General features: G+C 41.7%; 1 gene segment (V, D, J or C); it reads right to left on the reverse strand.

Annotated features, from left to right (window-relative positions):
• Window positions 1-20,487: 20,487 nt before the first annotated feature.
• Window positions 20,488-26,122, reverse strand: part of LOC144264328 (Ig kappa chain V-III region MOPC 321-like) — a 126,248-nt gene continuing 120,613 nt past the window's right edge. The window contains 2 exon segments of the V gene segment in view: window positions 20,488-21,083; window positions 25,936-25,973. Coding sequence covers window positions 20,752-21,083; window positions 25,936-25,973 — 370 coding nt within the window.

Consider the following 26,122-nt stretch of genomic DNA (forward strand, 5'->3'; position numbering starts at 1 on the left):
AGCACTGTCAGCTTTCATTGAAGTCCCCATTACTACACGATATTTAAACACATACCTAACTTTCATTACATGATTCCTCCTAGTGCCTTCCATGGGACTTGTCATGTGCTGGAATTCAGGAGCAGTCTCAAGTGTCCTGCTGAACTGGGGCTGGTATGAGTGGGTGTTGAGAGCTTGTAGGGTTGAAGTCCTTGGGTACTTGCACAATGCTCTCCATGGCGGTGGAAAAATCTCCCTGGCTCCCACAGCAATCCTTTGACACCCTAAAATTTTGAGATTCAATTGTTCCTATCAGTGTACACATAGTGATATGAGCTCAGTGACCATGCAGCTGTTGTTAAAATTATCCAGCCCTTTTTAAAATTGGACTCTGACCTCTTGCAACAATGGAATCCACAGGGTCTGAAGGACTTCCTTTTTATGTACTAGCTTATAAATGTGCTGGCTGTTATCTTTTGAGTGAGCATTCCTTGTTCAAACAAGGGAACAGCAAGTGTGCAATTAACTAAGAAGAATTCTTCCTTAAAAAGTCCAACAGCACTAGCCAAAGCATTCCAGAACTCTTTAAACTATACACTGCTGAGTAGGGGATAGACTAAGGAAAACAGGGAGCTGCCTCCCTTGCCATTCTCCTCAGGCTAGAAGGTCTATAGATCAGGCCATTGTAACAGAGGAAATTCAAGCTGTGATACTGAGTCTCTAGAAAGTTTTCTGGAGAGGGGGCTTTCTAGCCAAGTTCTAGAAGCCCTTTGAAGAAGGCCTGATATGATAGGTAGCTTGTGAGCCAGGGGAGTCTGCAGAACATATTGCTCTTCCTTGAGAAGAGTCCTAATATCCAAAATGTCTAACACATTCTTCTGCGTAGGAAGGTTCATGGGTCCTTTCTAGTTTTGTTCTGTCATTGGAGCTGCAAACAGGTTGTAGATCAATGCAATGGATCTGTGGCACCTTCCTGCAGAAGAAAGGAAGTTTTGGGCTAATGACAGATATCTTTCTCCCTCCCCCTATCTTTTTCTTTTTTTTGTGGGGGACAACTTGTCTGTCCCTCATAATGGGACCCGAACAGTGCATGCTCGGGCTCTGCTCAGACAGATGGGAGATCTGGTCTGGCTCAGACGGCACACAGGTGAAAATGGATACGCTCTGCTTCTGGGTTTAACCTGCTTGGTCATTACAGTTGTCAGAGAAAAGCATCACCACGTGCCTGCTGCTGTTTGTATTTAACCACTCTGCATGGCCACGCTGAGACTACTATCCAGAAAATATAAAGCACAGTCGCCTTAGTAGGAGTTAGACCTAACCCAGCTGCCCATGCCTTGATGTTCTGGGTTTGTGAGAAGCTTCAGCTGTTCGCAAGGAAGGATGGTCCAGGGTTAGGGTGCCAGCTTGGGATTCTGATGGGCTGGGTTCAATTCCCAGTTCTGCTGCAGATGTTCCTGTGTGACCTTGGGCAAGTCATAACTTCTCTGCCTCAGTTCTCCACCCTAATATGGGGACAATAGCACCTCATAAGCATGTGGTGAGGATAGATTTGTTAAGGATTGGGAGGTGCTCAGATGCTAGGACCCTGGGGGCCATGTACGTACGACAGATCAAGTGATCTTTGTAGTTCAGTTCAGAATCTTCGCACAACTTGTTGGGGACACCAGAAGGTCTCCCCACTCCCTTCCCTTTTGCTGGCTGTCACGCAGTCGCTAGTTTAACTGGGAGGCGAAGGCTGCTGGGGCCTTTGATGCTTCAACCAAGTGCCCCTCCTAAATGACATCTTGAAGAGTCACTGTTGCATGACTGAACTTCCCTCCCTCGGAAACTGAGCTCATTGCCCCCTGTCCCATCCCACTCACGGACATTCTCCCCTTGTATCAGAGTAACAGCCGTGTTAGTCTGTATTCGCAAAAAGAAAAGGAGTACTTGTGGCACCTTAGAGACTAACCAATTTATTTGAGCATGAGCTTTCGTGAGCTACAGCTCACTTCATCAGATACATGCTCAAATAAATTGGTTAGTCTCCCCTTGTAGTTCTCCTGGCAGCTCTGGGCGGAGCTCGTACTCTCTTCCTGTGGGTGCGGGAAGGGGATGTGTGGTGTGGCTCCTCCAGGTGACCTTTTGCTTAGAATTGTGGATTACTATTGCTGCTCAGAACCTGGCTTCAAAAGTTGGACTATATAGAAAAGCTCCAATCAACACTGGGATGAAATCTGGGTAAACTGTCCAAGCAGGAGACTGTGCGAGCCTTGCTATAAATACCCACTGGAAGAGACAAAGAGCCATGTTCCAGAGTGTTTTACTGCTCTGTGTCCTGACCATCATTAATGTTTTTAGATGGTCTTCTCTCCTATCCCTTTTGATATTTCTGTGCAAGCATTCAGGGGCAGGTGCCGTGTCTACCTTCACCTCTGGTAAAGAGGAGGGATCAGATGGTGTATATTATGTTTATAGTGTTTTTTAAATTTTAATTTTATTAAACAGAGATGGGTTTGTTCCCACAGAGCCAGAAAGCAGCACCTTTGGCGCGGGGCCCAAAAGTCTAAGTATGCCAAATTCTGCTCTCGTTAACCTTGGTGTAAATTCAGGGCAGATTTCAATGGAGTTACTCTGGTTTTGAACCCTTGTAATCATGATCAGAATTTGTTTCCATGCATCCATTAGCAGCTCCCTCTTAACTGCTGCCTGTTTTTGCAGAGGCCAGCAGGGGGTGCTCCAAAATAGCATAACTTGGTCACTAGAGTCTGCACATGCAGCCCCCACCCATGCAGCCCCCACCAGCTCATAGTCTGGGAGTTCATGGGTTGATTCTTCATGGCAGACCCCTCACTGCAGTGGTGTTGCTGGGCCACCCTGAAAGGGCTTCTCTTCCGTTACTGACCTCATCCTGCTTCTCAACTTCATACGTGTTTAAGGGGAAGGAGGGAAAAGCAACTGAGAGTCCAACACGTGTATGTTGTTACTGAAAAGCAACGTGTGTGTGAAATCAAAACCAGCAGCTGGAAAGAATCTGTTCTTTATAGTTCCTTCTCCATAGTAGTGACGAAGTTGTTAACTCCAATGCAGAGTGACTCAGATTTTATTGCACCAGAAAGAATACAATTTTGCCATGTTTTAGAGAAAGGTGATTTAACTACATTGATCCAAATCCAACTACATTGATCTAGCAAAGAGTAACAGGCTCCAACTCTTTATATGAGTATTTATAACCCCTTGTAACGTCAGTCCCAATTTACTATGGCGAACACTCTGATTACAGGATATACCTTTCAGAGGCATTACTCTCTACAGCAAAGCACACCATAGCTACACTTCAAGTAGGAGCATATACTACAAATATTTCTATTTGCCATTATCTCAGGAGATTTTGTCCATAATTTACCATGTGCCATCCACCCCAATAGTCTTCTCTCAGTGGCTTTGGGACTTGATTTCACTTCTCTGGATTACTATCCTTGGTTCTTGGTGTTTCGTAACATCTTCTGATCATAACAGCCTGGCCAGCTTGGGTTACGTTGTCTTTCTCTAGAAGGGAACTCTTCAAAACACCTTCAGAAATGGTGCTTCTGTTTCTGTTCCACTGTCCCCCATTACAGCATGGAGGTAAGTCCCTGGACACACTGTTAGAAGGATGGTATTCTGAAGAACTGGAAGGAAAAGCCCAGCTAAATAGTGGAGTAGAGTATTGTGGGGTTTTGTTTGTTTTTGTTAGTATGTAGGGTTTTCTAATATGGCGCACAGAGTGCAGCGTTCAGAATTTTCTAGTCCATTAGGTTCCTGTTACCGGACATTTACCACAGTGAGTAATGATCATCCGCCACCTGCACATAAACTCCTGGGTAGCTTTTTTAAAAAAAAAAAATCTTGCCCATAACATAATGGGTAATTCAGGTGATTAACACTGAATTGCAGATTGACTTTATTTTGGCGTAAACGTAAACATTTCAAGAAAGGTCAATAATTGCACTGAAATGAACAAGCAGGAACAATAAAATAAAATCCCTCTCTCTTAACCCAATAAAATAAAGTCAGGAAATTACTTTCAATAAAATAAATGAAAAATTCATTAATAAGCCAAATGTTCGCATTAATAAATTAAATTATTTAATTTAAATTAAATTAAGTAAAGTAAAATAAATAATTCCTTGAGCTCCTATTCTAAAGTGTGTGTGTGTATATCTGTCTATCTATTTTACCATAGCTTTCATATTCTTTTCATTATAGCACTCATTTTATGATCTGATAGCACTTCTGAGAAACTTGGCATAAAAAGGGATGAAAGTAACTAAACAGCAGAGCTGATCCATAACCTGTATATTAGGTAATTTAGAGTAATCAAAATAATGAGAAGAAAATCAGCACAATTTAATTACATAGTGAAAAAAACATCTTGACTAGAGAAATCAGCTGGAATGAGAATCATGTCTTGAAAACACAGGCTCTGATTCAACTTCTGTTCTCCTCAGTGAAAGCCTTTCCGTGGACTTTAATGGGAGTGGAATCAGGCCCATGTGGACGGTCAAATTGTGCTCTCAGTAACCACCTGTATAAATCTGGAGGCACAATGGACTCCAACGGGAGTCAAGGATGAAGTCACGGGACTTGCTTCAGATTTGCACCAGTTGAAACTGAGCATTTGACCCCAGCATTTTCTTTACAAGAGTTTGCGAAGGATCGTACATTGTAGAATTGTCAGTGATTCTGAGGAAAAACAAAGAAATCCTCCTTTTTCTAGGTGACTTTTCCCAAATGTTATTTAGCAAGCATCCTTCTAGGGCTTCTTGAGTCTTGTGTTTTAGCCACTCTATCTGTACTAAAAGAATCTACATTTGAACTGTAGAATAAAAGAAGAATCTACACTTGCAGGCTGAATAGAGTGATTTGTCTTGCATAGCAGAATAGCTCACATCTGGTGATCTAATATTTCACTGAGACTCAGTGTATGGGGTAATCTGTTATAGCCCATGGACTCTTACAAATATTACCCTTAGTGTGGACTCTTGTATGCTTTTATATTTAAAACAAATCAGATTAAAAAAGAATTTGTGCTGGTATTTAATTGTCACTATTGTGTGCATAAAACTACCAAATCTATTATACATCTTCTCATAGGGCCTGACCCAAAGCCCACAGAAGTTAATGAGAGTCTTTCCATTGACTTCAATGGGCTTTGGATCAGGCCTGTATCTCATTAACGTGTCAAGATCAAACAGTTAATAAGTGACCACTGCTTTATTATAAAACGTCACTGGTAACTTCTTACAGACATCTTGACTCCTATAATGGATTATCTCCCAACACATCATTTTGATTAAATTAATGTAAAACGCTGGAGATCTTTCTGTCAGACTGCCTTTATAATAATATCAGCTCTATAATGAATTAATTAGGAAACGTTTAATTTGCTTGCAATTCAAGCAACATTTTTCTTCATATCTGTGCAAGTACAAGCACAGGCATCTCTCAAACTTCCTTAATTTATACTTATAACCATGTTTAAACATTTTCAGAACATCAAAGTAAATGAAATGAACAAACTGTCGTACTGATCAGTGACTCACCGGGTCGTTTTTGTTGTAAGAAATCAGGTTAAATTACTATTTTTTATGTGTAAAACCCAACCCTTCACAAAAATGTTTTCTTTCTAGAGATGTTGCATGCTTTATGAAATACAGCTGAATCCCCATCTATTCATTTCACACCGAGCTCCTCACTTACAAAATTACAAGATGATGATTCATATAAATTATGGAATTCCGTATGTGACCTAAAGCAAAATGATTAGTAATTTTGGGTATGCACCCAAGACACTGTAAAGAGACTGGATTTACGGGGGGTGCTCAGCACTTTTGTGAAAATCTGGCCCTTTTAAAGTGTTTCATGTTGGGCCCTCCACAATGAGACACCGTAACTCTGAAGTCACTTCTGACAATCTCAACCTGATAGCACATTAACTAGTACAGTATTTAATCAGGATCTGATCCTACCAGGTACTGAGCACCTTCAACTCCCATTGAAGTCAGTGGGCATGGAAGGCACTCAGCACCTTACAGAAATGAGCCTTTAATGACGATAGTATGAAGTAGCAGCTAATATCGTTGATTGACTTTAAAAGAGTAATTATCTAAGCACTCTTGCACTTTAATATCCGGTCTAGTTTTTGGTATTGCACCAGGAATTCTGTTTGGTCACTAATATGAAGCTTACATAATTCCAGATAATTCTGGGTTTAAACACTGCTAACAGTGTTAATATGTATATGAATTAATTTGCTCAATATTGTGCAAAAATATCACTATAGCTAAACTGTGTTTATTAGTCAGAGATGCCCTTTTTAATGTAGCTGTGAACTTAAAACTTCGTATTGCGATGAAATCTTCCAGTGCTAAACTATGCTTTAAAAAAATCAAACCAAATCAAATATTTGCTAAGATCAAAACGTCTTTATGCTTATGAACATATATTGCAAATATTTTCTAATAATCTCTAAACAAGACCATAAGAGAGTCCTCAGAAAATATAGGTTTCAGAGTAGCAGCCGTGTTAGTCTGTATTCGCAAAAAGAAAAGGAGTACTTGTGGCACCTTAGAGACTAACCAATTTGTTAGTCCGTAAGGTGCCACAAGTCCTCCTTTTCTTTTTAGAAAATATAAATCACGAATGAAACTTTAATTCTCCTCATTTTCAAAGCCTGACACTAAGTTCTAGCAGCATGTAACTGATTTACTTTTGACAGCATCACTCTGTAACCAGTTACTTATAACCTGTACATTTCAATCCCATTTTAAAGCATTTGGCTGTGACAGATTCATTTTCGAAGCCTTTCTGTCTATTTAGGCAGCACAATTTTCAAACAGATTAGATGCCAGTTACCTTTCTCACCATCTTAATTCCTTGGTGCAGATAGGCTGTGGTGCTCTTTCCCCTAATTCTTATGTAAGCTGCCTTTTTCTCAGATGCTTGGAGCACAACATTTTGATTTTCTTTTTGTATTTTCCTGTGTAGTTTAATGAGAATTGTATCATCTCAACAAAGAGGCTAAAACACAATAGCTAACTTTTAATCATTCAAATTCTTTATAACACTGAATAATGTTGGGCTGTTTTAACTCTACAGACTAACATTCCTCTCCCAACCCTCCAGATCGATAATAGATGTTGATATCTACAGGGGATCTGCATCATCCACATTTCAGTGTTGGCAGCCACAGAGCAGATAAATAATATTACTTAAAATTTATTTTTTGTAGAGGCACAGAGCACCCCATTGCAACTCTCAGAGTTCCCTTCTCAGAAACTCTGCTTTGTTCTTCATTCTTTAATTCCTGGTTGTGTGGTAGCAAAAGCGTTGAGAGCTATAAAGCTGAATTTCCTTATTACAGTAAATGCCTCATTTTAATAACAGACACGTCCCATTACAAATAAAACACGTCTAAGAAGAGTAGGCTAAACTCTGATCTTGGCATGGAATCTTATGAAGAAATCTATGTAGAGGGATATACACTGATGAACATTCCAGGTTTATTGATCTAAAGAACAAGAATGTTGGTTCCAAATCTCAAAATGAACATAAAATTAAAATCAATTTCATAGCCAATGAAAAAAGACTGAAGGACAGTCAAACTATTCTGGGCTCTCTTCTACATACAGCATCTGAGTAGATTCAAGGTTAACTTTATGCAGGATAAGAGGCTATCCAAAATTGTCTTTAGTTTTATGTTCATTTAAAAGACTCGCACTCATGAAATAGATTCATAGATACTAAGGTCAGAAGGGATCATTATGATCATCTAGTCCGACCTCCTGCACAACGCAGGCCACAGAATCTCACCCACCCACTCCTGCGAAAAACCTCTCACCTGAAAGTCAGTCAATTAAAACTAGCTGATTCATGGCAGTGATCACATTGTTTCTTTTGATGCTATTCTGTTAACGTATGATCAGCTTTTAATCTAACACTCAGAGCCGAACAGCTATTTGGCTTTCATTTTTGATTGATTTTTTTTTCTCCTTTCATATTATTATTCATTACTAAGACTGTGAAATACATCCCAATTAATGTCGGGGATTAAGAGACTGTCAGATTCTCATTGACTTTAATGGGCTTTGGCTCAGTCCCTAAATTCTTTGATATGCTGTACCTTTTGTTATGACGATGTACTATCAATGTACCAACATATTATTCAGCTGTATTATTGTAGCACTCAACAACCCCAGCCATGGACCAGGACCCCATTGTGGTAGGCTCTGTACAAAAAATGATCCAGGTAATAGAAGGCAAATCTTTGACAGATTCATAGATTTTAAGTCCAGAAGGATCTATTAGATCACGGGTTCTCTACCTTTTTCTTTCTGAGCCCCCCGGCCCCCCCCCAACATGCTATATTGTGCCACCTGTGCCCCAATAACTGGTTTTTTGCATATAAAAGCGAGGGCCAGCGTTAGGGGTTAGCAAGCAGGGCAGTTGCCTGGGGCCCCACACCACAGGTCCCCCCCTGCGAAGCTACATTGCTCAGGCTTCAGCTTCAGCCCCGAGTGATGGGGCTCAGGGCCCCGAGCTTCAGCCCCGTGCGGTGAGGCTTTGACTTTCTGCCCTGGGCCCCAGCGAGTCTAACACTGACCATGCTTGGAGGACCCCCTGAAACCTGCTCGCGGCCTCCCAGGGGCCCCCTGGACTCCTGGTTGAGAACCACTGTATTAGATCATCTAGTCTGACCTTCTGTACATCACAGGCCATAGAATTCCACCCATTTACCCGTGTATGGAATCGTGCTATCCTATGCACAACTGAGATATTAAGCTGATACGATATACTAATAAATTGTCTTTCTCTCTGTGGCTGGTGGGAAGCTGCTTCTTCTAAACCTAAACAGCCTCTTTTGGGGTGAAGCTTGCTGGTCCAGTGAGCAATGGGTTGACAGCTGCGTGCATGACCTTTGTGGGGTGATGCAATTAAACTTTAAGCCTTGTGAAACTGCAGGGTCTCATCTATGTTTAGAATGCATCTCGTTCTTGCATCATGCTGTAGATCTTCCAGCAGCACTAAGAGTAAACCCCCTGCAATAAACAGACAACGTGTTCATTTTTAAAATTAAGTTCAAAGTTCCACGGCACACAATTTGTATTCCACATTGGTTGTTTAGCTTCCTGTCTCTTAATTCTGCCTATTTCCATAGCAGTGCCTTGGGAACCACATCTGATATTGCCATAGGTCAATGGCAGCACATTGTAGCTAACTCCTCTTTACTCCATGTTGTGCAAAGGTCTTGATCTTGTTTTCGTTGCTGCAAGATCCACTTACATTTGACCATTGTCACTTGCAATCTTATCCTGTGGTGGCATGTGTGCATCGCAGTTACACTGTGGGGTCATGGGATTTCCTGAAAACTTCTCTCTCCTTGCTTGGGAGCTCAAGCAATACACACATTTATTATTGTCAGGGTTTTGCCATCTACACTGAATGTTTTTGACAAGACTCTACATTTTCTTTGTGTTTATCGGTATGCAGAACTCTGGCTATGTGTTTCTAAAGCACCCAATCTCTCTGGTATCTAAGCATTAACCTGGCTATTATGCTTACAGTACGGAGTCTGTGTATGGAGGCTGCCTGACAGTTTGATCTTGAACAAGTCATTTGGGCCAACTTTTTCATATGTATGTGGTGACAGTGAGGCACCTAAATCCATTTAAAAGCAACTGAATAAATGCTCTGGTTTCCAGGGGTGCTGAGGATGGACCCACTGAGAAGGGCTGAGGGCTCAGCACTTTTGAACAGGAGGAGTTATGTGCCTACTTTTAGGCATCCATGTTTGAAATTTGAGCCTTGCCCTCTATATCTATCTGCCTGCTAGCAAAATGCATACAATTACACTTGTGAGGCTTCATTAACTGGTTGAACAGCACTTTGAGATCCTCAAATTAAGGGGACAATCAAAGAGGAAATTCTTGTTCTTTTGAAAAAAGAAAAGGAAGACTAGTGGCACCTTAGAGACTAACCAATTTATTTGAGCATAAGCTTCCGTGAGCTACAGCTCACTTCATCGGATGCATTCAGTGGAAAATACCATGAAGTGAGCTGTAGCTCACGAAAGCTTGTGCTCAAATAAATTGGTTAGTCTCTGAGGCGCCACTAGTCCTCCTTTTCTTTTTGCGAATGCAGGCTAACACGGCTGCTACTCTGAAACTTGTTCTTTTGATTATTTCACAGACTGGATTTGATCAGCTAACGGCCATTGTGAACCATAAACAGGTGGGACTGGTTTGACTCCATAGTCCCATGTACTAAGGCTGAGCTCTTTGTACAGAGCTGCCTGTGTAGAATGTGGGAGTCAACAGCTTGCACCTTAGGCTGCAGTAATTTCCCACTCTCTGCTGTGTGCTTTACGGGGGTGGCTGGGGTAGGAGGGTCTCTGGCAGTGCATTTCCTTAAGACCTGTGCCACTATCCTGCTGGAAGGTGGTGTAGGGGGCCACGGAGTCAGTCTGGGTGTTGCAAAGTCTTATTGCATATGGTCCTATGTCTCTTGTGGATTGCCCCCTCCCCTTCTCCAATGTAATGACCTGGGGAGAACTCTGTGTAATGCTGTGTATGGTTCAATGTGAGAAAACCTTGTTCTTTGAGGCAGGAGACACACCTGTTAGACTCCAGAGCTTAAAGTACTGTTGGTGGATGGAGGGGGTTGGCTAGACAATAAATATTACCATGATTAAATGTTCCTAATTTATTTTCATAAGGCTGGTTTCACATCACAGTGCAATGGGACCGTTCCCTGCATTTGTTTGCCTGCCTGCATGGAAATCCCTTTTACCTCTGTCTAAAAACTGTATCTACTGCTAATAGGAGCTGGGAATCTAACGTTATCCATTTTTCAACACCATGCCAGATTGTACTGCAGCAATTGCAAATGCTATGGTGAAACTGTGGGGATTTCAGTCTCTGTGGCCTATGCCTGGGGCAGGCTGCTGATCACTTTTGAAGTGACTAGGCAGATTTTCCAGTTTGGTTCTTGAAAGAGTATAAGCAATGGAGGACAGGGAATGCATGATTGCTGCTGGAATGGTAGGATGCTATGTGGCTGCATGGTTTTAAATCTTCCTCTTGTAGGATAGACACGACACCAAGTGTCAAACTGTGGTTGTCTCGGGGACTGAATGGGGATCTAGTTGACACGGTTGCGAGGCCTTTCGACTACACTTTTTTAACAGGCCTTTTTTATCAGCTGAAAAAAGTCAGAGACTGCAACACATTTCTGCAACAGTGAAGAATGGCCAGATAGACCCTGGTGAAGTTTCTCCCCAGCAGGGGCTGGAGCGTGCGTTTCAGAGTCTAATCCATGAATGCAAAAACTCATTGATCCCGGGTAGACATCAGGTCTTTGGAATAGTCTTAATCACCTTCTTTGAGCAGGGGCTTGGACTAGATGGCCTCCTGAGGTCCCTTCCAACCCTGTGGACATCAAGAAACCAGATTGTGATGATTGGGAGAATGGGTAGACAGCAATGGAGTGTGCCTTGCACCTGGAAAAGAATGTGAACCAGTCACTCCTTGATCTGCGCAAGCTGGCAACTGACAAGAATGACCCTCATTTGTGTGACTCCTGTGATTCTCTGATTGGAAATAACATGAGTTAGTGTCCACAACAGCTACTAGGATTGACTGTGAATGAATCGTGGATTTATGTACCTAGCTCCAAACATTCCTTGCCTAGGAAGCCTACCTCTGCAATGCAGAGCAAAGACTAACTAATTTTATCCTTTAGCCCCACAATGGGTCCAGTGGGGAAACAAGACCGTGATCAGATTCTGATCTCACTTACATCCATGTACATCCAGCGTAACTCAACTGAAGCCAATGATGTATCTCTGTCAGTGTGAGAGGAGAATCTTATTCCCCTGTCTTTGAGACACGTGACAGAAGAAGCCAGAGTTTGGTCATGTTGTTTGCCAAGAATTAGGGTATTTCAGGAATCTCAGTATCTGTATCCTATGCTTGGAGCAGGATACTGATCACTTTAGTAGGGAGTAGGCAGAGTTTCCAATTTGGTTCAGGAGTATAAATGATGGATTACAATAAATGCATATTTGCAGAAATATTGAGATGTACGAGTATGATATGTTGGTAATCTGAGATCTGAATGAACAAAATAAAATGAATTGGGAAACACTTAATAATCACTACTGGTATTTGGCAAACTGGAGATGTAACTGAGATCAGAACTTCATTCATACACGTTTACAGCTGTTGAGTAACTGATTTTTAAATAGGTATGTAGAGAGCCACATTCTGATTTCAGTTACACTGGTGTGTGTATACCTGAAGTGACTCCACTCAGTTTAATAGTGTTATTCTGGAATGACTCCAGTACAGCTGAGAGTGGAATTTAGCTCATATTACTTGTGTCTCATGTTAGACAGTCTATGTGAAAGCCAAGCAATAGTGTCAAAGATGTTTTAAAAATCTATCCTGGTTTTAAATGTCATTTGGCAAGACTGGTGAATCTTTCCTTAGTTTAGCCAGACTTCCTGAGTATCTGTATGAATCCTGGGGAGACGGTCTTTTCACATGGATGGATAGTTGGTTATTTACCAACTAAAGTTTAGATCAATTAATTAGCCTCTTACAGTTTGTATGGCAACTTCCACCTTCTCTGTATGTATGTGTATATATATATATCTTCTTACTATATGTTCCATTCTATGCATCCGATGAAGTGGGCTGTAGACCACAAAAGCTTATGCTCTAATAAATTTGTTCATCTTTTAGGTGCCACAAGTACTCCTGTTCTTTCAACTAAAGTTTATTTTTTAACTTGAATATAAATGGTGGCTTTGATTAAGTAGGTCCCTCAAATTCTTTCCCTCTCTTTCTGTTACCAATTGCTGTTTGATTCATTCTCCCCTCAGTTCTGTCTGGTATACAATCCCTCTGGAAGTGACCTGGGGTGAAATCCTGGCCCCATTGAAATCATTCACTCACGGAGTTTTGTCATTCACTTCAGTGTGGCCATAAGTTCACCATGTGAGTTTCTACTCAGTGGCCACTGGGCCTATTTCCTCTCTTTCCCCCCAGCCTCCCTTTTCCCTAGGGTATAAAATATTGCTATAAATATTTTAAAGACTAAGCTTTATCCTCCCCTGTTTATTGCATTCCGGGGACTGGTTTCCAGTGCTGATCTCCCCATCTTGATTTGACTAGCAATTCTGGGAAGCTGAATCTCAGTAGCTAAGCTGCAGTCTCTTTCTCTCCTAAGATGGAAACTATTCAGGGTACGAGGTTAGCGGACGTGTTTGATACTTAAGACACCTGCAGGTGCAGGGCAGGTTTTGTTTTCGGTTCCTCAAAAATGCAGCCTGGCCTGATACTGTTGCCTTGGCAACACCTATATTGGTTGATGGGGCTCTCCCTTTACAGCTCTGGTTGCTTTTTATAGCTTTTAAAGCAAGTCACCATGAAACATTCAACAACAGAAAATGTTTTCAGTTTGAAAGTGCCGTTAAACAAAAAGAAAGGCTCCTTACTCTCAGTGTTGTCTGCTTGCCGTGGCTCATCAGCACAGTGCAGCTGGGAGGCACCAGGAGCGTTTTGCCACGTATTTTAATTGAACTCATATCAAATACAGTCCTGGCGCCTTAATATTCCAGCTGTCCTGCAAGGGCAATTCAATGGAATTCACTTTGAGTTCCTGTAAAAAAAACCCAACACCTCTTTCTCGCAGCTCAGGTGGACATTTTTTTGAAGGCCCCAGGGCTGTATCTGCTGTGTTACATGGGGAGACATATGTAGGTTTTAAACATGTATATTTCTGAAAATGCTGTTGTGTTTTAGCACAGCAGTTCTTGGGCTTGGTTTCTTAGGATTGCATTGCCCATGTTACTACCTTAGGGCCACATTCTGATGCCCTTACACTACATAGTATCTTCAGGAGTGCCCCCATTAAATTAACCATGTAATATGACCAACAGTATCAGAATTGGGCCCATAGACATTAGAGAGGGAAAAGGATTATTAGATTATTTTGTCCATTCTTCTGTCGCTGTAAGATATTTGCCAGTGCTTTTATCCACTTTAGTTTTAAATGACTCAAACAATGGAGTTTCCATCATTTACTTTGGGGATTATTCTACAGTCTTAAAGAACGTACTCTAAGGTTGTTTCCTCTGAGGTTCTGTCCAGCTTAGATTTTTCCTAGAAAAGACTAAACTATTTAGGGCATAAACAGGATTCCTGAGACAACACTTCTAGAAAAAATTCTCTTTAGTTTCCACCGTTAAGTTATTCCCATACCCATCATGATGTTGTCTCCTTGTGATTAAAAGGGTCTGCCATTTTGTTGCCCAGTCACCCAGTTTTGTGAGAGCCCTTTGTAACTCTTCGCAGTCTGCTTTGAACTTTACAGTCTGGAGTACTTCAGTATTTTTTGCAAATTTTGCCATCTCACTGTTTACTCTCTTTTCCAGATCATTTATGAACATGTGGAACAGCACTGGTCCTAATACAGATCCTTGTGGGACCCCGCTATTTATTTGGGACTCTCTCCATGTGTAAACCAACCATTTATTCTTACCCTTTGTTTCCAATCTTTAAACCGGTTACTGATCCATGAGAGGACCTTCCTTCTTATTCCATGACTGCTGACTTTGCTTAAGAGCCTTTGGTGAGGGACCTTGTCAAAAACTTTCTGAAAGTCCAAGTACACTCTGTCCACTGGATCACCCTTGTGTAAATGCTTGTTGACACCCTCAAATAATTCAAACAGATTGTGAGGCATCATTTTCCTTTACAAAAGACTTGTTGAGGCTTCCTTAACATATCGTGTTTATCAATGTGTCTGATACTTTTGCTCTTTACTATAGTTTCAACCAATTTGCCTGGTGCTGAAGTTAGGCTCCCCAGCCTGTGATTGCCAGGATGGCCTCTGGAACCTTTCTAAAATTATTAACTTTAATGGGATTTGTGGGTGCTCAGCTTCTCTGAAAATCAGACCCCTTCTATTTAGATGCTTAAATATAGATTTAGGAGCCTATCCTGAGGCATCTAAGTTTGAAGATTTTGGCTGTAAGGGATCAAAAAATCTCCAGCTAGTCCATGACTGCGGGTACTCTGGACATTTCTTCAACAGCTGCTGGAAAGCCAAGAGAGGGCTGGTTGGACTAATACCAAGTTTTCCTAGTTGTGTTTTTAGTCCACAAGAAAGCTGAGAATCCTAAACTCTTTTCAGCTTTCCATTTGACTGACCCCAGAGAAGTGATTCAGAAGTAAGGTTTAGCTGATTGTGGGAGACAGACTGTGTTGTTCATCTGTTTGGTGGGAAAAGTCTGCTTTTCCTCAAGGAGAGGAGAATTCATATTTGTTCAGATAACCCAGAGCAACTCATGCTCCTACACTCACACATATTGCTTTGAGGAATAAATTCTGTGTTCCTAGTGGAGATATTTACTGTATTTATTTAACCTAGGAGGAAGAAAAATGCAATCTATCGATCTATTGATCTGTCTGTCTAGTTATGATGAAGCTGAAAAAAGAAAAGACAGAGAGAGAACTAAGTAGGCTGAGTATTGGTAATCCTCAAGATCATAACACCTGGCTTTTATAAGGCTGTGTCCAAAAGTCTACTGAAGTTAATGGAGAGACTCATTGACTTCAGTGGACTTTGGATCAGGTGCACGTAACACTCTTCAATCCTAGATAAAAAAGTGCTTTGGCGAGGAAGTGCCCATTATCCTCACTTTACAGATGGGAAAACTGAGGCACAGAGCAGTGCTGTGACTTGCCTAAGGTGACACAGTAGGACAGAAACAGGGTCTCCTGATTCCCAGTCTAGTGCCCTACACACTGGGCCATGCTGTTTCTCAGAAAGATGACCTCTTTAAAAATCTTTATTATTCCTGACTTCTGAAAGGCTAACTGGAGAAATTCAGTTTTCAGGGCTGTCAGTTTAGCATCTCTCACTAGCACCAGATTCACTGTAAAGCTCTCTGCAACATGTCTTTTCAGCCTGGCAGAAATGGCATATGATGATTCGTCCATGGTAAATGCCAGCCATTTAATGACTTAGGGAACCAGGGAAAGCAAACACAGGCATTGCTATCTTCTAAATCGGAGAAGACATCGCATGCCATAGTAATTTTTTTGGAGCTACAGAGAGCAATTGTAAAAGTGCCAGTTTCATTCAAATTCTTCCTGGGCTCCAGGCCCTGGAGTTCTGCACAAAACCACAGAAGTCCTGAAAATTCATTTAATCTTGGGCTTGTAAAGGATTTCACAACAGAGTTTTTAATGGAGAGGAATCTTCAGGAGCATGCAGTTATTACACTGTTACATAGAATCACGGAAAGGTAGGTCTGGAAGGGCCCTCGAGAGATCATCTAGTCCAGCTCCGAGTGCTGAGGCAGAACCGAATAAATTTAGACCATCCCTGACAGGTGTTTGTCTCACCTGTTCTTAACTTCCAAGGATGGAGGTTCCACAGCCTTCTTTAGAAGCCTAGGCCAGTGCGTAACTATCCTCATAGTTCTAACGTTTTCCCTAATATCTAGCCTAAATCTCCCTTGCTGCTGATTAAGGCTATTACTTCATGTCCTAACATGTTAGTTTCAAACAAACCAATTCTGTGGCCACTGTCTAGGAAGAATAAACTAATGTGATATCTGTGTCCTGTCATTAACCCCACGGGATCATGAAAATGAAAGGGGTGAAATCCTGGCCCCACTGAAGTTAATGGTAAAACTCCCGCTGTCTTCCACAGGCTGGGATTTCACCCAAACATCTAAGTACAGATACCACTTGATAACAGGACTCAGAGCAGACAAATTAGTATAGCTGCTACCTTCAATAGGATAGCTGGCTCTTCTTCTGTTTCTAGTCCCTCGGGACCTTTCTGTGTGCTATTCTCATGGGTGAGGTTCACTCACCTATTGGGTGTCTGTGTAAGTCTCTTCACACCGTGGTAATGTTGCAGAGGGGAAAGTGTGGGTGGGGTGGCCATACAGAAGGGTCTCTGTATGTCATGAAGTTCAGGGGGTCTCTGTGCTGGCCCTGAATTTGGTGGACCAGGGCAGGGGACATGGAATTCATGATTAAATGGCTCCAGTGTCCAAAAAGCCCAGCACAGAGGAGATGGGTTTTCAGTAGATAGGCTGGGATAGCAGCTAGAAAGGGTGCTGCACCCTACCTGTATTTTGGTGGCTAGGGAGTGGCTTTTCTTTCCAATTCCCTCCAACCACACAATGTTCAATCACTTGGACTTTGTGTAGGGAGGGATGAACTTCATCCTTGTTGTGCCATGTGATGGCTAGAAAGGATTGTTCTTTTTGTGATTGGGGAGCGACAGCCTGATCCTACCACGTAGCCTTCAATAGGAACAGGAACCAGCCCTGCATGAGTGGAAATTGTGGAAACAGGTATCTGGGAGTCAGAAGATTTGGGGTCTATAACCTGCTGTACCACTGATTCACTGCGTGAACTTGGGCAAGTCTCTTAACCCCACTGTGCCTTCATTTCCCCATATGTAAAAGGGAGATAAAAATAGTTAGTGTCTTTCTTCATGGGGTGTTGTGAAGTTTAATTCATGAAAGTTGCACAGAAGAGAGTTCAAGGTTCTAGCGTCACTGTTTTCCACAAAGGGTGTGTTTTGGTTCTGTTTTGAGAATACTGATTTCCACGAACAAGCTTTACCGTAATGAGCATGCAGTTGGGACACTCGCTGAGAGTTATTTTTACTCCTTTTTGCCAGTGTGATTCATGTTAACTCATTTCAAGTTCTCTCAAAGACATTAAGGTCAGTCATTTGGTTCTGTGCTCTTTAATGTCTAGCCACTAGAGCTGGAGGAAAACTTTCATTCAAAAATGCTTCCTAGCAAAAAATGACCTTTTTTCTACATTAAAATGTTCATGGCAAATTGTAGTTTCTTTCAAAATTTTCTATTTTTGATGAAAAGAATGAAAAAACCCACAACAACAAAAAAACCCACAACATTTCTGTGAAACAAACTGAAATAAAATTTTAAATGCCTTTGAAAATTTTCACGAGAAATACCATGTCTGACACTGTCTACTGACTGCTATTTGGTAGACATGTAATAATGATATTATACTTACAGTAATCTAAATAATAACCTTTTGGTTTGGGCATGTATTATTATGATAAACTGTGACACAGGGAGGTTGAGTGACTTCCCAAGATCATACAGGGAATCAGTTGCCCAGGAGTCCTGACTGCCATTCTCTTGCTCTTACCACTAGCTTGTGCATTTGAACATCACTGATTGCAGCCAAATATATGGCGTTGCTCTTTTGGAGAGGGGCACCAATGAAGTGTGTTAAAGCTGTTGACCTTGACAGGGCAATGTCTTATAGTTGAGAGCGGTGGTTATCTGTCTAACCTAATCTGGCAAACCTGTAGAAGTGGTCCCAGCAACTTCTGCAGGTAACCTCTCGACACCTGCGGAGCCTGTGGGGGCGGGGTTCTCTGGACAGTGTTGCCAGGGCGAGGAGCCCTGCTGCAAGGAGGACAGGAGCACTCTGAGTAGTGTGCAGGGTCAGGTTTAAGCACTAGGTTCACCAGGCCCATGCCTCTGTCTTGGCTGTGGGAATCACCTAATGATGGCACAATCCCAGCCCACCACTATGTTCACCAAGGACATTAGTGTGCGGGCCAGAGGAACATCCCTTCGTAACAATGGCAGCAACTCCTATGGATTTCCTTGGGTGCTCTGCACCTTGTCGGATTGAGCCCATGTAGCCTCCGCCAGGAAGGATCACAGAGCACTCTACCAATATGAAGGCCATGGTCCCCTTCTTCACAATGGAGGGCACTTTACTCCAGGAGTCAGCCCAATGATTTCAATGTCACTATCTGGAAAGTAAGGTACTACTCAAGGTGTGAGCAAAGGGAGAGTGGATCAGAATCTGGCCTTAACTGATTAAGCTTCACACTCCCCCTGCCAGACACAGAAATAGTATTACTCCTATTCTGCAGATGGGGAAACTGAGGCACAAAGGGATGAAGGCCAACATTTGCAAAAAGCCCATTCATGTTAGGTGCCTTAAAGATTGCCTCCCCCATGTGAGACATCTTGAGATCCCTTGGAGGTCAGAGTTTAACTGCTCAGCATCTTAGATAAATCAGACCCTGAGCATCTCAAGCCGGGCATCTGAAAATGGTGGAGACACCCAAATTTATTGCATACTTTTGGCCTTTGCAGTTTGAGGAAGGCCACGCAGTGAGTCAGTCCCAGTGCTTGGCATAGAACCCAAGTGTCCTGCAGCTTAATGCTGTGCTTCGACAACCAGGGCTGGGCCTTTCAAGGAAGCCTATGGGAGTTCGGTGCCCATTGAATTTCAGTGGGATTTGGGCACCTAAGCTCCTTAAACTCCTTTGAAAATCCCAGCCTAGATCAGCCTGTCCTCTGAGAACATTGGTGACAGCTTGTTGGGGAAAGAGTCTCAAAAAGTCTGAGTTTAAAAGTAGGGTTTGGGTTATTGATTTTTTCAAATAGATGGGAAAGACGACACAGCATCAGTGAGCAGAGTGGACAATTGTATGGACTGCTGGACACATAGCAGTAGTTAGAAATGCTCTCCAAGGATGCAATTCACAGCTGTGCAGAATGCCAGCTAAAGGTCTATGGACTGCTTAAGCCCTAGGGTGGATTTGATCCAGCGTGAGTTGCTACAGAGGACATAGAGGCATGTGAGGCTTATGATTAATTAGTAGCTAAATGTGAGCAATGACATTAAGTGCCATTTTTCACCTAAAGGGGTTAATCATGTGGCACATTTCACAATAACAAAGCAACATTTTTTCATTGCACTTGTGTAAAATGGATTTTGTTGTAGAAATCAAGGACACAACGTTCAACTCTGGAGACTGAAACCTAGGCACTCAAATCCGTATTTAAGCCTTTGTGTAAAGAGACCTGATTTTCAGAGCTGTAGAGACATCCGCAACTTCCATTAACTTCAGTAGATTCACTCCTGATTTATATTGGTGTGAGCAGGGTCAGAACCAGGCCCTCTATATGTAGCACAGAGTATGTTGTCAGATCTGGTGGCACATGGACCTTGATTGTGTGACCCATAGACAGCGAGGTGCTGTAATGCTGCTGAGTGCATAATATCATGTACTCCTTGTGTCCTGATGGATCCCAGATTAGTTCACCAGTCCTGCAGGCCTTACTCATGTGAGTAGTTCCACTGAAGTCAATGGATAAAAGTTGCAGGAAGGACACACTAATTACCTATAGTACTTCTGGGGTGGTAAGGCAGTAGCACTCTGCACACTGCATGCTGGAGGGGGAGGGGATATATTGACCATGGATACCCTGATTCTTATTGGGTATATTCTTATGGGATATTAGTGTCCTCCCAGGGAAGATAGGACCTTCTTTTAAGGACTCATCCTCCCTCCCACTGCCCACAGTAAATTGCATAGTACTCCATTTATTTACTCCATCTGAGTTCACTTTATTTCAATTGTCACATTAAAAACACGTGAGAGAACAGATGCTGTTTCATTGATTTCATTTATTTATTCATTTTTGAAGTTGAAACTTGATAAAAGCAGGAAGCCTCATTAGGCAGCAGGGTAAAATCAGGCAAGGCCTGGTTATCCAGGACTGTTAGCAAGGGGTAAGGCAGGAGGTGAGACCTGGAAGATCTCTGTCATAATAGTTTGGGAGGGGGAAAAAATGAATAAGACTGATAGTTACATAAACAAAGCATAAGAAAGGCTGCAAAGAGGAGGCAGGGATCTTTCCCTGGGAGCCTCCTATTGTGAACACTCCAATCTCTTGAAACTCTTGACAAGAGAGCCCTGCACCGTTTCATGCGTCACCTCGCAGCTATAGAGGTTGTGCTTGTTGTACTCCTCTTTCGTGAGCGTCAGGGTGCTGCTCAGGCTGTACGTGCTGTCAGAAGTGTCTTGCTGCTTCTGGCTGGTGACAACACCGGTCGTGGTGGTGACATCATCCCTTTTCCAGACCACGTTCAAGGCACTCGGGTAGAAGCCACTCACCAGGCACACCACAGTGGCAGATCCCCCAGACAGCTGGTCGGCTGATGGATGAAAGATGAACACCGAAGGCTTGGCATTTTCTCTACCTGCAAAAAAGGAGAGCACAGAATATGGTGTTAATGACAACTGACCTAGGAGTGGATAGTTACACTGAGCACGGATGAAGCCATTCACAATTATCAGGCCAAATCACTCTTGCCTTATTTATGTGAGTAGTTCATCCATGAGCGACTGAGGCAAGCTGGATTTGGCCCATTAACTAATTCATCCTCCAGATACTCTTGGTAGGTAGGGAAGTATCATCGTTATCCCCATTTTATGGATGGGGAAACCGAGGCACAGAGCGGTTAAGTGACACAGCAGGTCAGAATAAAGAGGGAGTCAGTGCACATAGACCATATAGGATATCAATTCAGGTTTAAGAAAACACAGGGCCAGGTCCTCTGCGGGTGTAAATCAGCACAGCTCCATGGACTCGAATGGGCTATTCGGATTGACACCTGCTGAGAATCTGCCCCATCATACCCAGTTTCATTTTGCTTACTACCTTGGCACTGCTTGTGTGCGGAAGTGCTTCCCCTGGGAGGAAGGGCTGCACAACCTGGTCCTGAGTGACGCGAGAGCCTTTGATGTGAGTGTGAGAGACTAATTAGTGCAATGCCCTGGAAAATGGCCTCACCCAAGAGATACCAGGGCAAGGTGCCAGCATGACAGCTCTGGAGGTTAAAGTCCTGTTTATCGACAGACAAGATACCGCTCATGTAGCAGTAGCAGAGCGAGCTTCCCACCACCATGCCTATATCCCTCAATCCTGAGTTAGAGGAAGGCTCTCGGAGGGTGAGAAGGTACTTCCCCCTCAACCCTGAGTCTCTCTGCTGAGATTGCCAACAAGGATGCAAACTTACCGATGCCATGTACATGACAACATGAACCCCCCCCTCCACTGGAAGCTGCAATAAGCCCCTGTATCCTAGAGGGGAAAGGCTCCTGGGGTGAAATCTGGGCCCCATTGAAGTCAATATTAGTTTTGCCATTGACTTTACTGGAGCCAGGATTTCCCTCCAGATCTCTCTCATTGCCAGTCCCCTGAGCTATCTAATTCCTTAGGGCCTGTTTTTCAGAGGTGCTGAGCACACGTCCTTCCACTTAAAGTCAATGGGAGTTACAGGTGCTCAGTACTTTTAAAATCAGAAACCTGATTCTCCTCTCACACCAGTCACCTGCAAGATTCCATTGCCTTCAGTAGAGTTGACTCATTATATGCAGGTGGAAATAAGAAGAGAATCAAGCTCCAGATCCACAGAGGATTATTAATATTTTTCCTACTGCAACTGTCATATATGACTAGAACTAAAAACTCAAGGATCTGTTATAAAAAATAGTCAGTGTGCAGCTAGAGAAAGACATGAAGTTAAGACTGTGGCAACCTTTAGCATAGCCACTCGGAGTGAGTGTTCGTGTACCTCACTTTGTGTCACATAATCACGAAATGGGCCAGATTCTGATCCTGGTGTCAGATGTAAATCTTAGGTAACTGAGTAAAATCTCTCCCCGTATGTCAATATTCAGACTCTTGAAAACTAAGACCCAATCTTGCAATCCTTCCCCAGATAATACTCCCCCTGATTTCAATGACAGTTTTGTCTGAGCAAAGACTGCGGGATCAAGCCCTAATCTTTGTAAAGATCTGAAGAAAGCATAACACAGATCACATCTTGGAAAACCAAGTCAAAGTCATTCAGTTCAGTCAGTCTCCTGCTTTGCTGCTGTATAAGCTAAAATAATAATATCTAAGTACTGAACCTAACAAAATCGGAGCCCAGACTTTTAAAATGTCTTGGGATTCCAGAAAAACACTCACATATATTTTTACGCTTATCTTAGCAAATGTACAGTATAAGATAATAGACCTGATTCTCCTTTCATTTAAACCAGTGTTAAACTGGTATAACCTCATAGCTCCGCTAACTTCAGAGATGGAGTGAGAGCACTTCTGATTTCAGTGGAGTCACACCTATTTTACACGAGTCTGAGAGGAGAATCATGCCATCTATACCTATATCTATCTATATCTATGGACAGATAGATACCATACATTTGATAGCCTCTGTAACACATTTGAAATAACACATTTTATATATTATACTACAAACAATATATAGCCCCAAACAATTTTTTAAAGTATTTTTGACTTGTTTGTGAAAAACAGTAATTGGAAAAGAAAAAAAAAGAAAAGAAAAAAAATCATTTCATTGGCTTATCCTCCACAATGGCCGTATCACTATATTTTTTAAAATTCAAAATATAAATGAGTAGAGCATTGTGTCAAAGCTACTGAAAAACATCTTTTGTAACATAATCAGTAAAACAAAAACTTAAAATATAGGAATCAATTTTATCCATTTTTTCCTAGTGCAAAATAAAAATATAGCGTACACCACTGCTACACCTGCTTTCATAGATACGTTATTATAATTGATATGACAAATGTCAAAATTTTTTTTGTAGATCTTAAAATAAAATTATTTAAAACAATTATGAGATGCATTGGATAGATATACAGCTAACAATGACTAGAGGCAGATAACTTAAACCTTATCGAATACAGCTAGCAATTAATAATGGAGGATAATTTTGTCAGACTCTACCATACTCTAACGACAACATATTTTACATTTTCCTCCGCGTTTGTGCTGGTGGCTTCCAATTAACTTATTTTGTGCAGGTTAATTATTATTTTAACAGGAATGTTTGTCTGCTCTTTAGGTAGTTTTTTAGTATTTTCTCTACATTTCTTAAACTATTTTTTTCTAAAACTGGACTTTTCTTGTTAACGTCAGTCTAATCTATTTTATCAGTCTAGACCCATCTAATCTGTTTAATCATTTGTCAGTGTGTTGATCACTGTGGCATCTGGGCACACCGGTTACATTATTTGAGAGACAATTTTCAGTTTCTCTTAATGGGATGTACTGCCAAAATGCTGAATTAAAACAAAAACACTTGTATATGGCTTGATCCAAGTCCTACTGAAGTCAATGGGAGTATTTCTAGTGACTTCAGTGGCTGCTGGATCATGACCTTCGTTATGAAACTTTGGGATTTTTCCACTTAAAATCTATAGACAAGAGGATGGCTGAATTTTTACTAATAGTGTCGATAGCCTCAGATGAAGACTGAAGACCAACACTGTCACTAGCCTAGAATTCAGCCATCATATTCTTATTTGTAAATAAAATTAGACTTTTCTTTAAACATTCCCCTTTGATTTTTAATTCTTACAACTAAATGTACGGATTTGACAACTAACGACTGGGAATGGGGTGAGACAGCAAGGAAAGGGACAGAGAGAAAAAACAGCATTTTTCCACATTTGTGCATTAAATCAAGCAAAAACAACGGGGAGTAATCACAAATAAAATGTACTTACGTTTTATCTCCAACTTGGTCCCTTTGCCAAAAGTGAGCCACAGTGATTGTCTATAACCTTCCTCTTTTACAGAAACCTTTTTATTGCACAACTAAATGGGCTCTCAATTGTAAGTAGGTTAATTTACGTAAAATAGAGCAGTTTAACCCAAATTCCATCCAGGGAGGTGGAAGTATTTTCCACTCATGAGGACAGGGATATTTTATACAAATACTTCACATATCTACAGCCTCAGTAATTTTGTCAGTGATCCTATTTCACGAATTACAGACAAAAATTGTGAATATGGACAAATTGGACATAGAAAATCTGAAGAGAGTTCAAAAATGCACTTACGTTTTATCTCCAACTTGGTCCCCTTCCCGAAAGTGAACCACAGTGAATGCCTGTGAACTTCCCCCTCTACAAAAACCTTTTTACTGTGAAACTAAATGGGCTGTCAACTATATTTATGTAAAATATAACAATTTAGCCCAAATGTCATCTTTGGAGGTGACGGTATTTTCTGTCCTCAAAGACAGGGTTATTTCAGACACCTTACAAATCTATGATGAGAGCAATTCTGTTGGCACTCATATTTCACAAATTGCAGATACCCCCCCGCCAAAAAAATTGTGAAAATAGCAAACTGGACAAAGAGAATTGGAAGAGAGTAAAAAATGCACTTACGTTTTATCTCCAACTTGGTCCCTTTGCCAAAAGTGATCCACAGTGATTGCCTATCAACTTCCTCTCCTACAGAAACCTATTTACTGTGTAGCTAAATGGGCCCACAGTAGGCTGGCTAATTCATGCAATATGTAACAATTTAGCTCTAAAATTCCACCTAAGGAGGAAGAGGTGTTTTCTTTCCTCAAGGATATGTTCATTTTATACATTTTACCAGTCTCATCTCCTGGTAATTTTCTTAGCATTCTCATATCACCAATTACCCCAATGCAAAAAAACCCAAAAAACATGAAAATGGACAAATGTGGCAAAGAAAACTGAAGAGCACTAAGAAAAATGTACTTACGTTTGATCTCGACCCGGGTCCCTTTGCCGAAAGTGTACCACAGTGCTTCCTTGCTACCTGTTCCCTCTACAAAAACCTCAGTTCCTCCTAACCTAGGCCATTAGATGCATGAGTGGTACAGTATGTTTTAGAAATATGGGGCCAGAGCCTTTGTTAGTGTAACTCGGCATAACTCTGTTGGAGTCCCAATGTTGGAGAATGGGAAATACTGCACTGATTTACGTCAGCTGAGGGTCTGGCCAGCAACATTTTTGACCACTACCAGACATGTAACATTTACTGAATTTCCCTGGTCTGGAGTGAAAAGCAAAGTTCTACTTTCTTCAAATTAATATCTTTTCTATTACAGTTGAACTGTATCTGCCCTGAAAACCATCCTTTACCTGCAATTTCCAACACCAACAGATATTCACTTTATAATTCGACAGTGTTAACAAAGACAAATTTAAAGACAGAATAGACAGCGAAAACAGAATCATTTCAAGGTACTTACGTTTTATTTCTACCTTGGTTCCTTTACCGAACGTCCACCACAGTGATCAGTTCCTATCGCCTCGCTGTACAAAAACCTGACAGCAGAAGGGGAAGGAGCATTTGGTTCACTTGTTAAAGCTCATTTCCCCTATAAAAATGTTTTTTTCCATTGTGCAAAACTGAGACTTCAGTGCTAGGTCGAGTGA

The sequence above is a fragment of the Eretmochelys imbricata genome, chromosome 4 (genome assembly GCF_965152235.1).
Source record: "Eretmochelys imbricata isolate rEreImb1 chromosome 4, rEreImb1.hap1, whole genome shotgun sequence".
NCBI classification, from domain to species: Eukaryota; Metazoa; Chordata; order Testudines; family Cheloniidae; genus Eretmochelys; species Eretmochelys imbricata.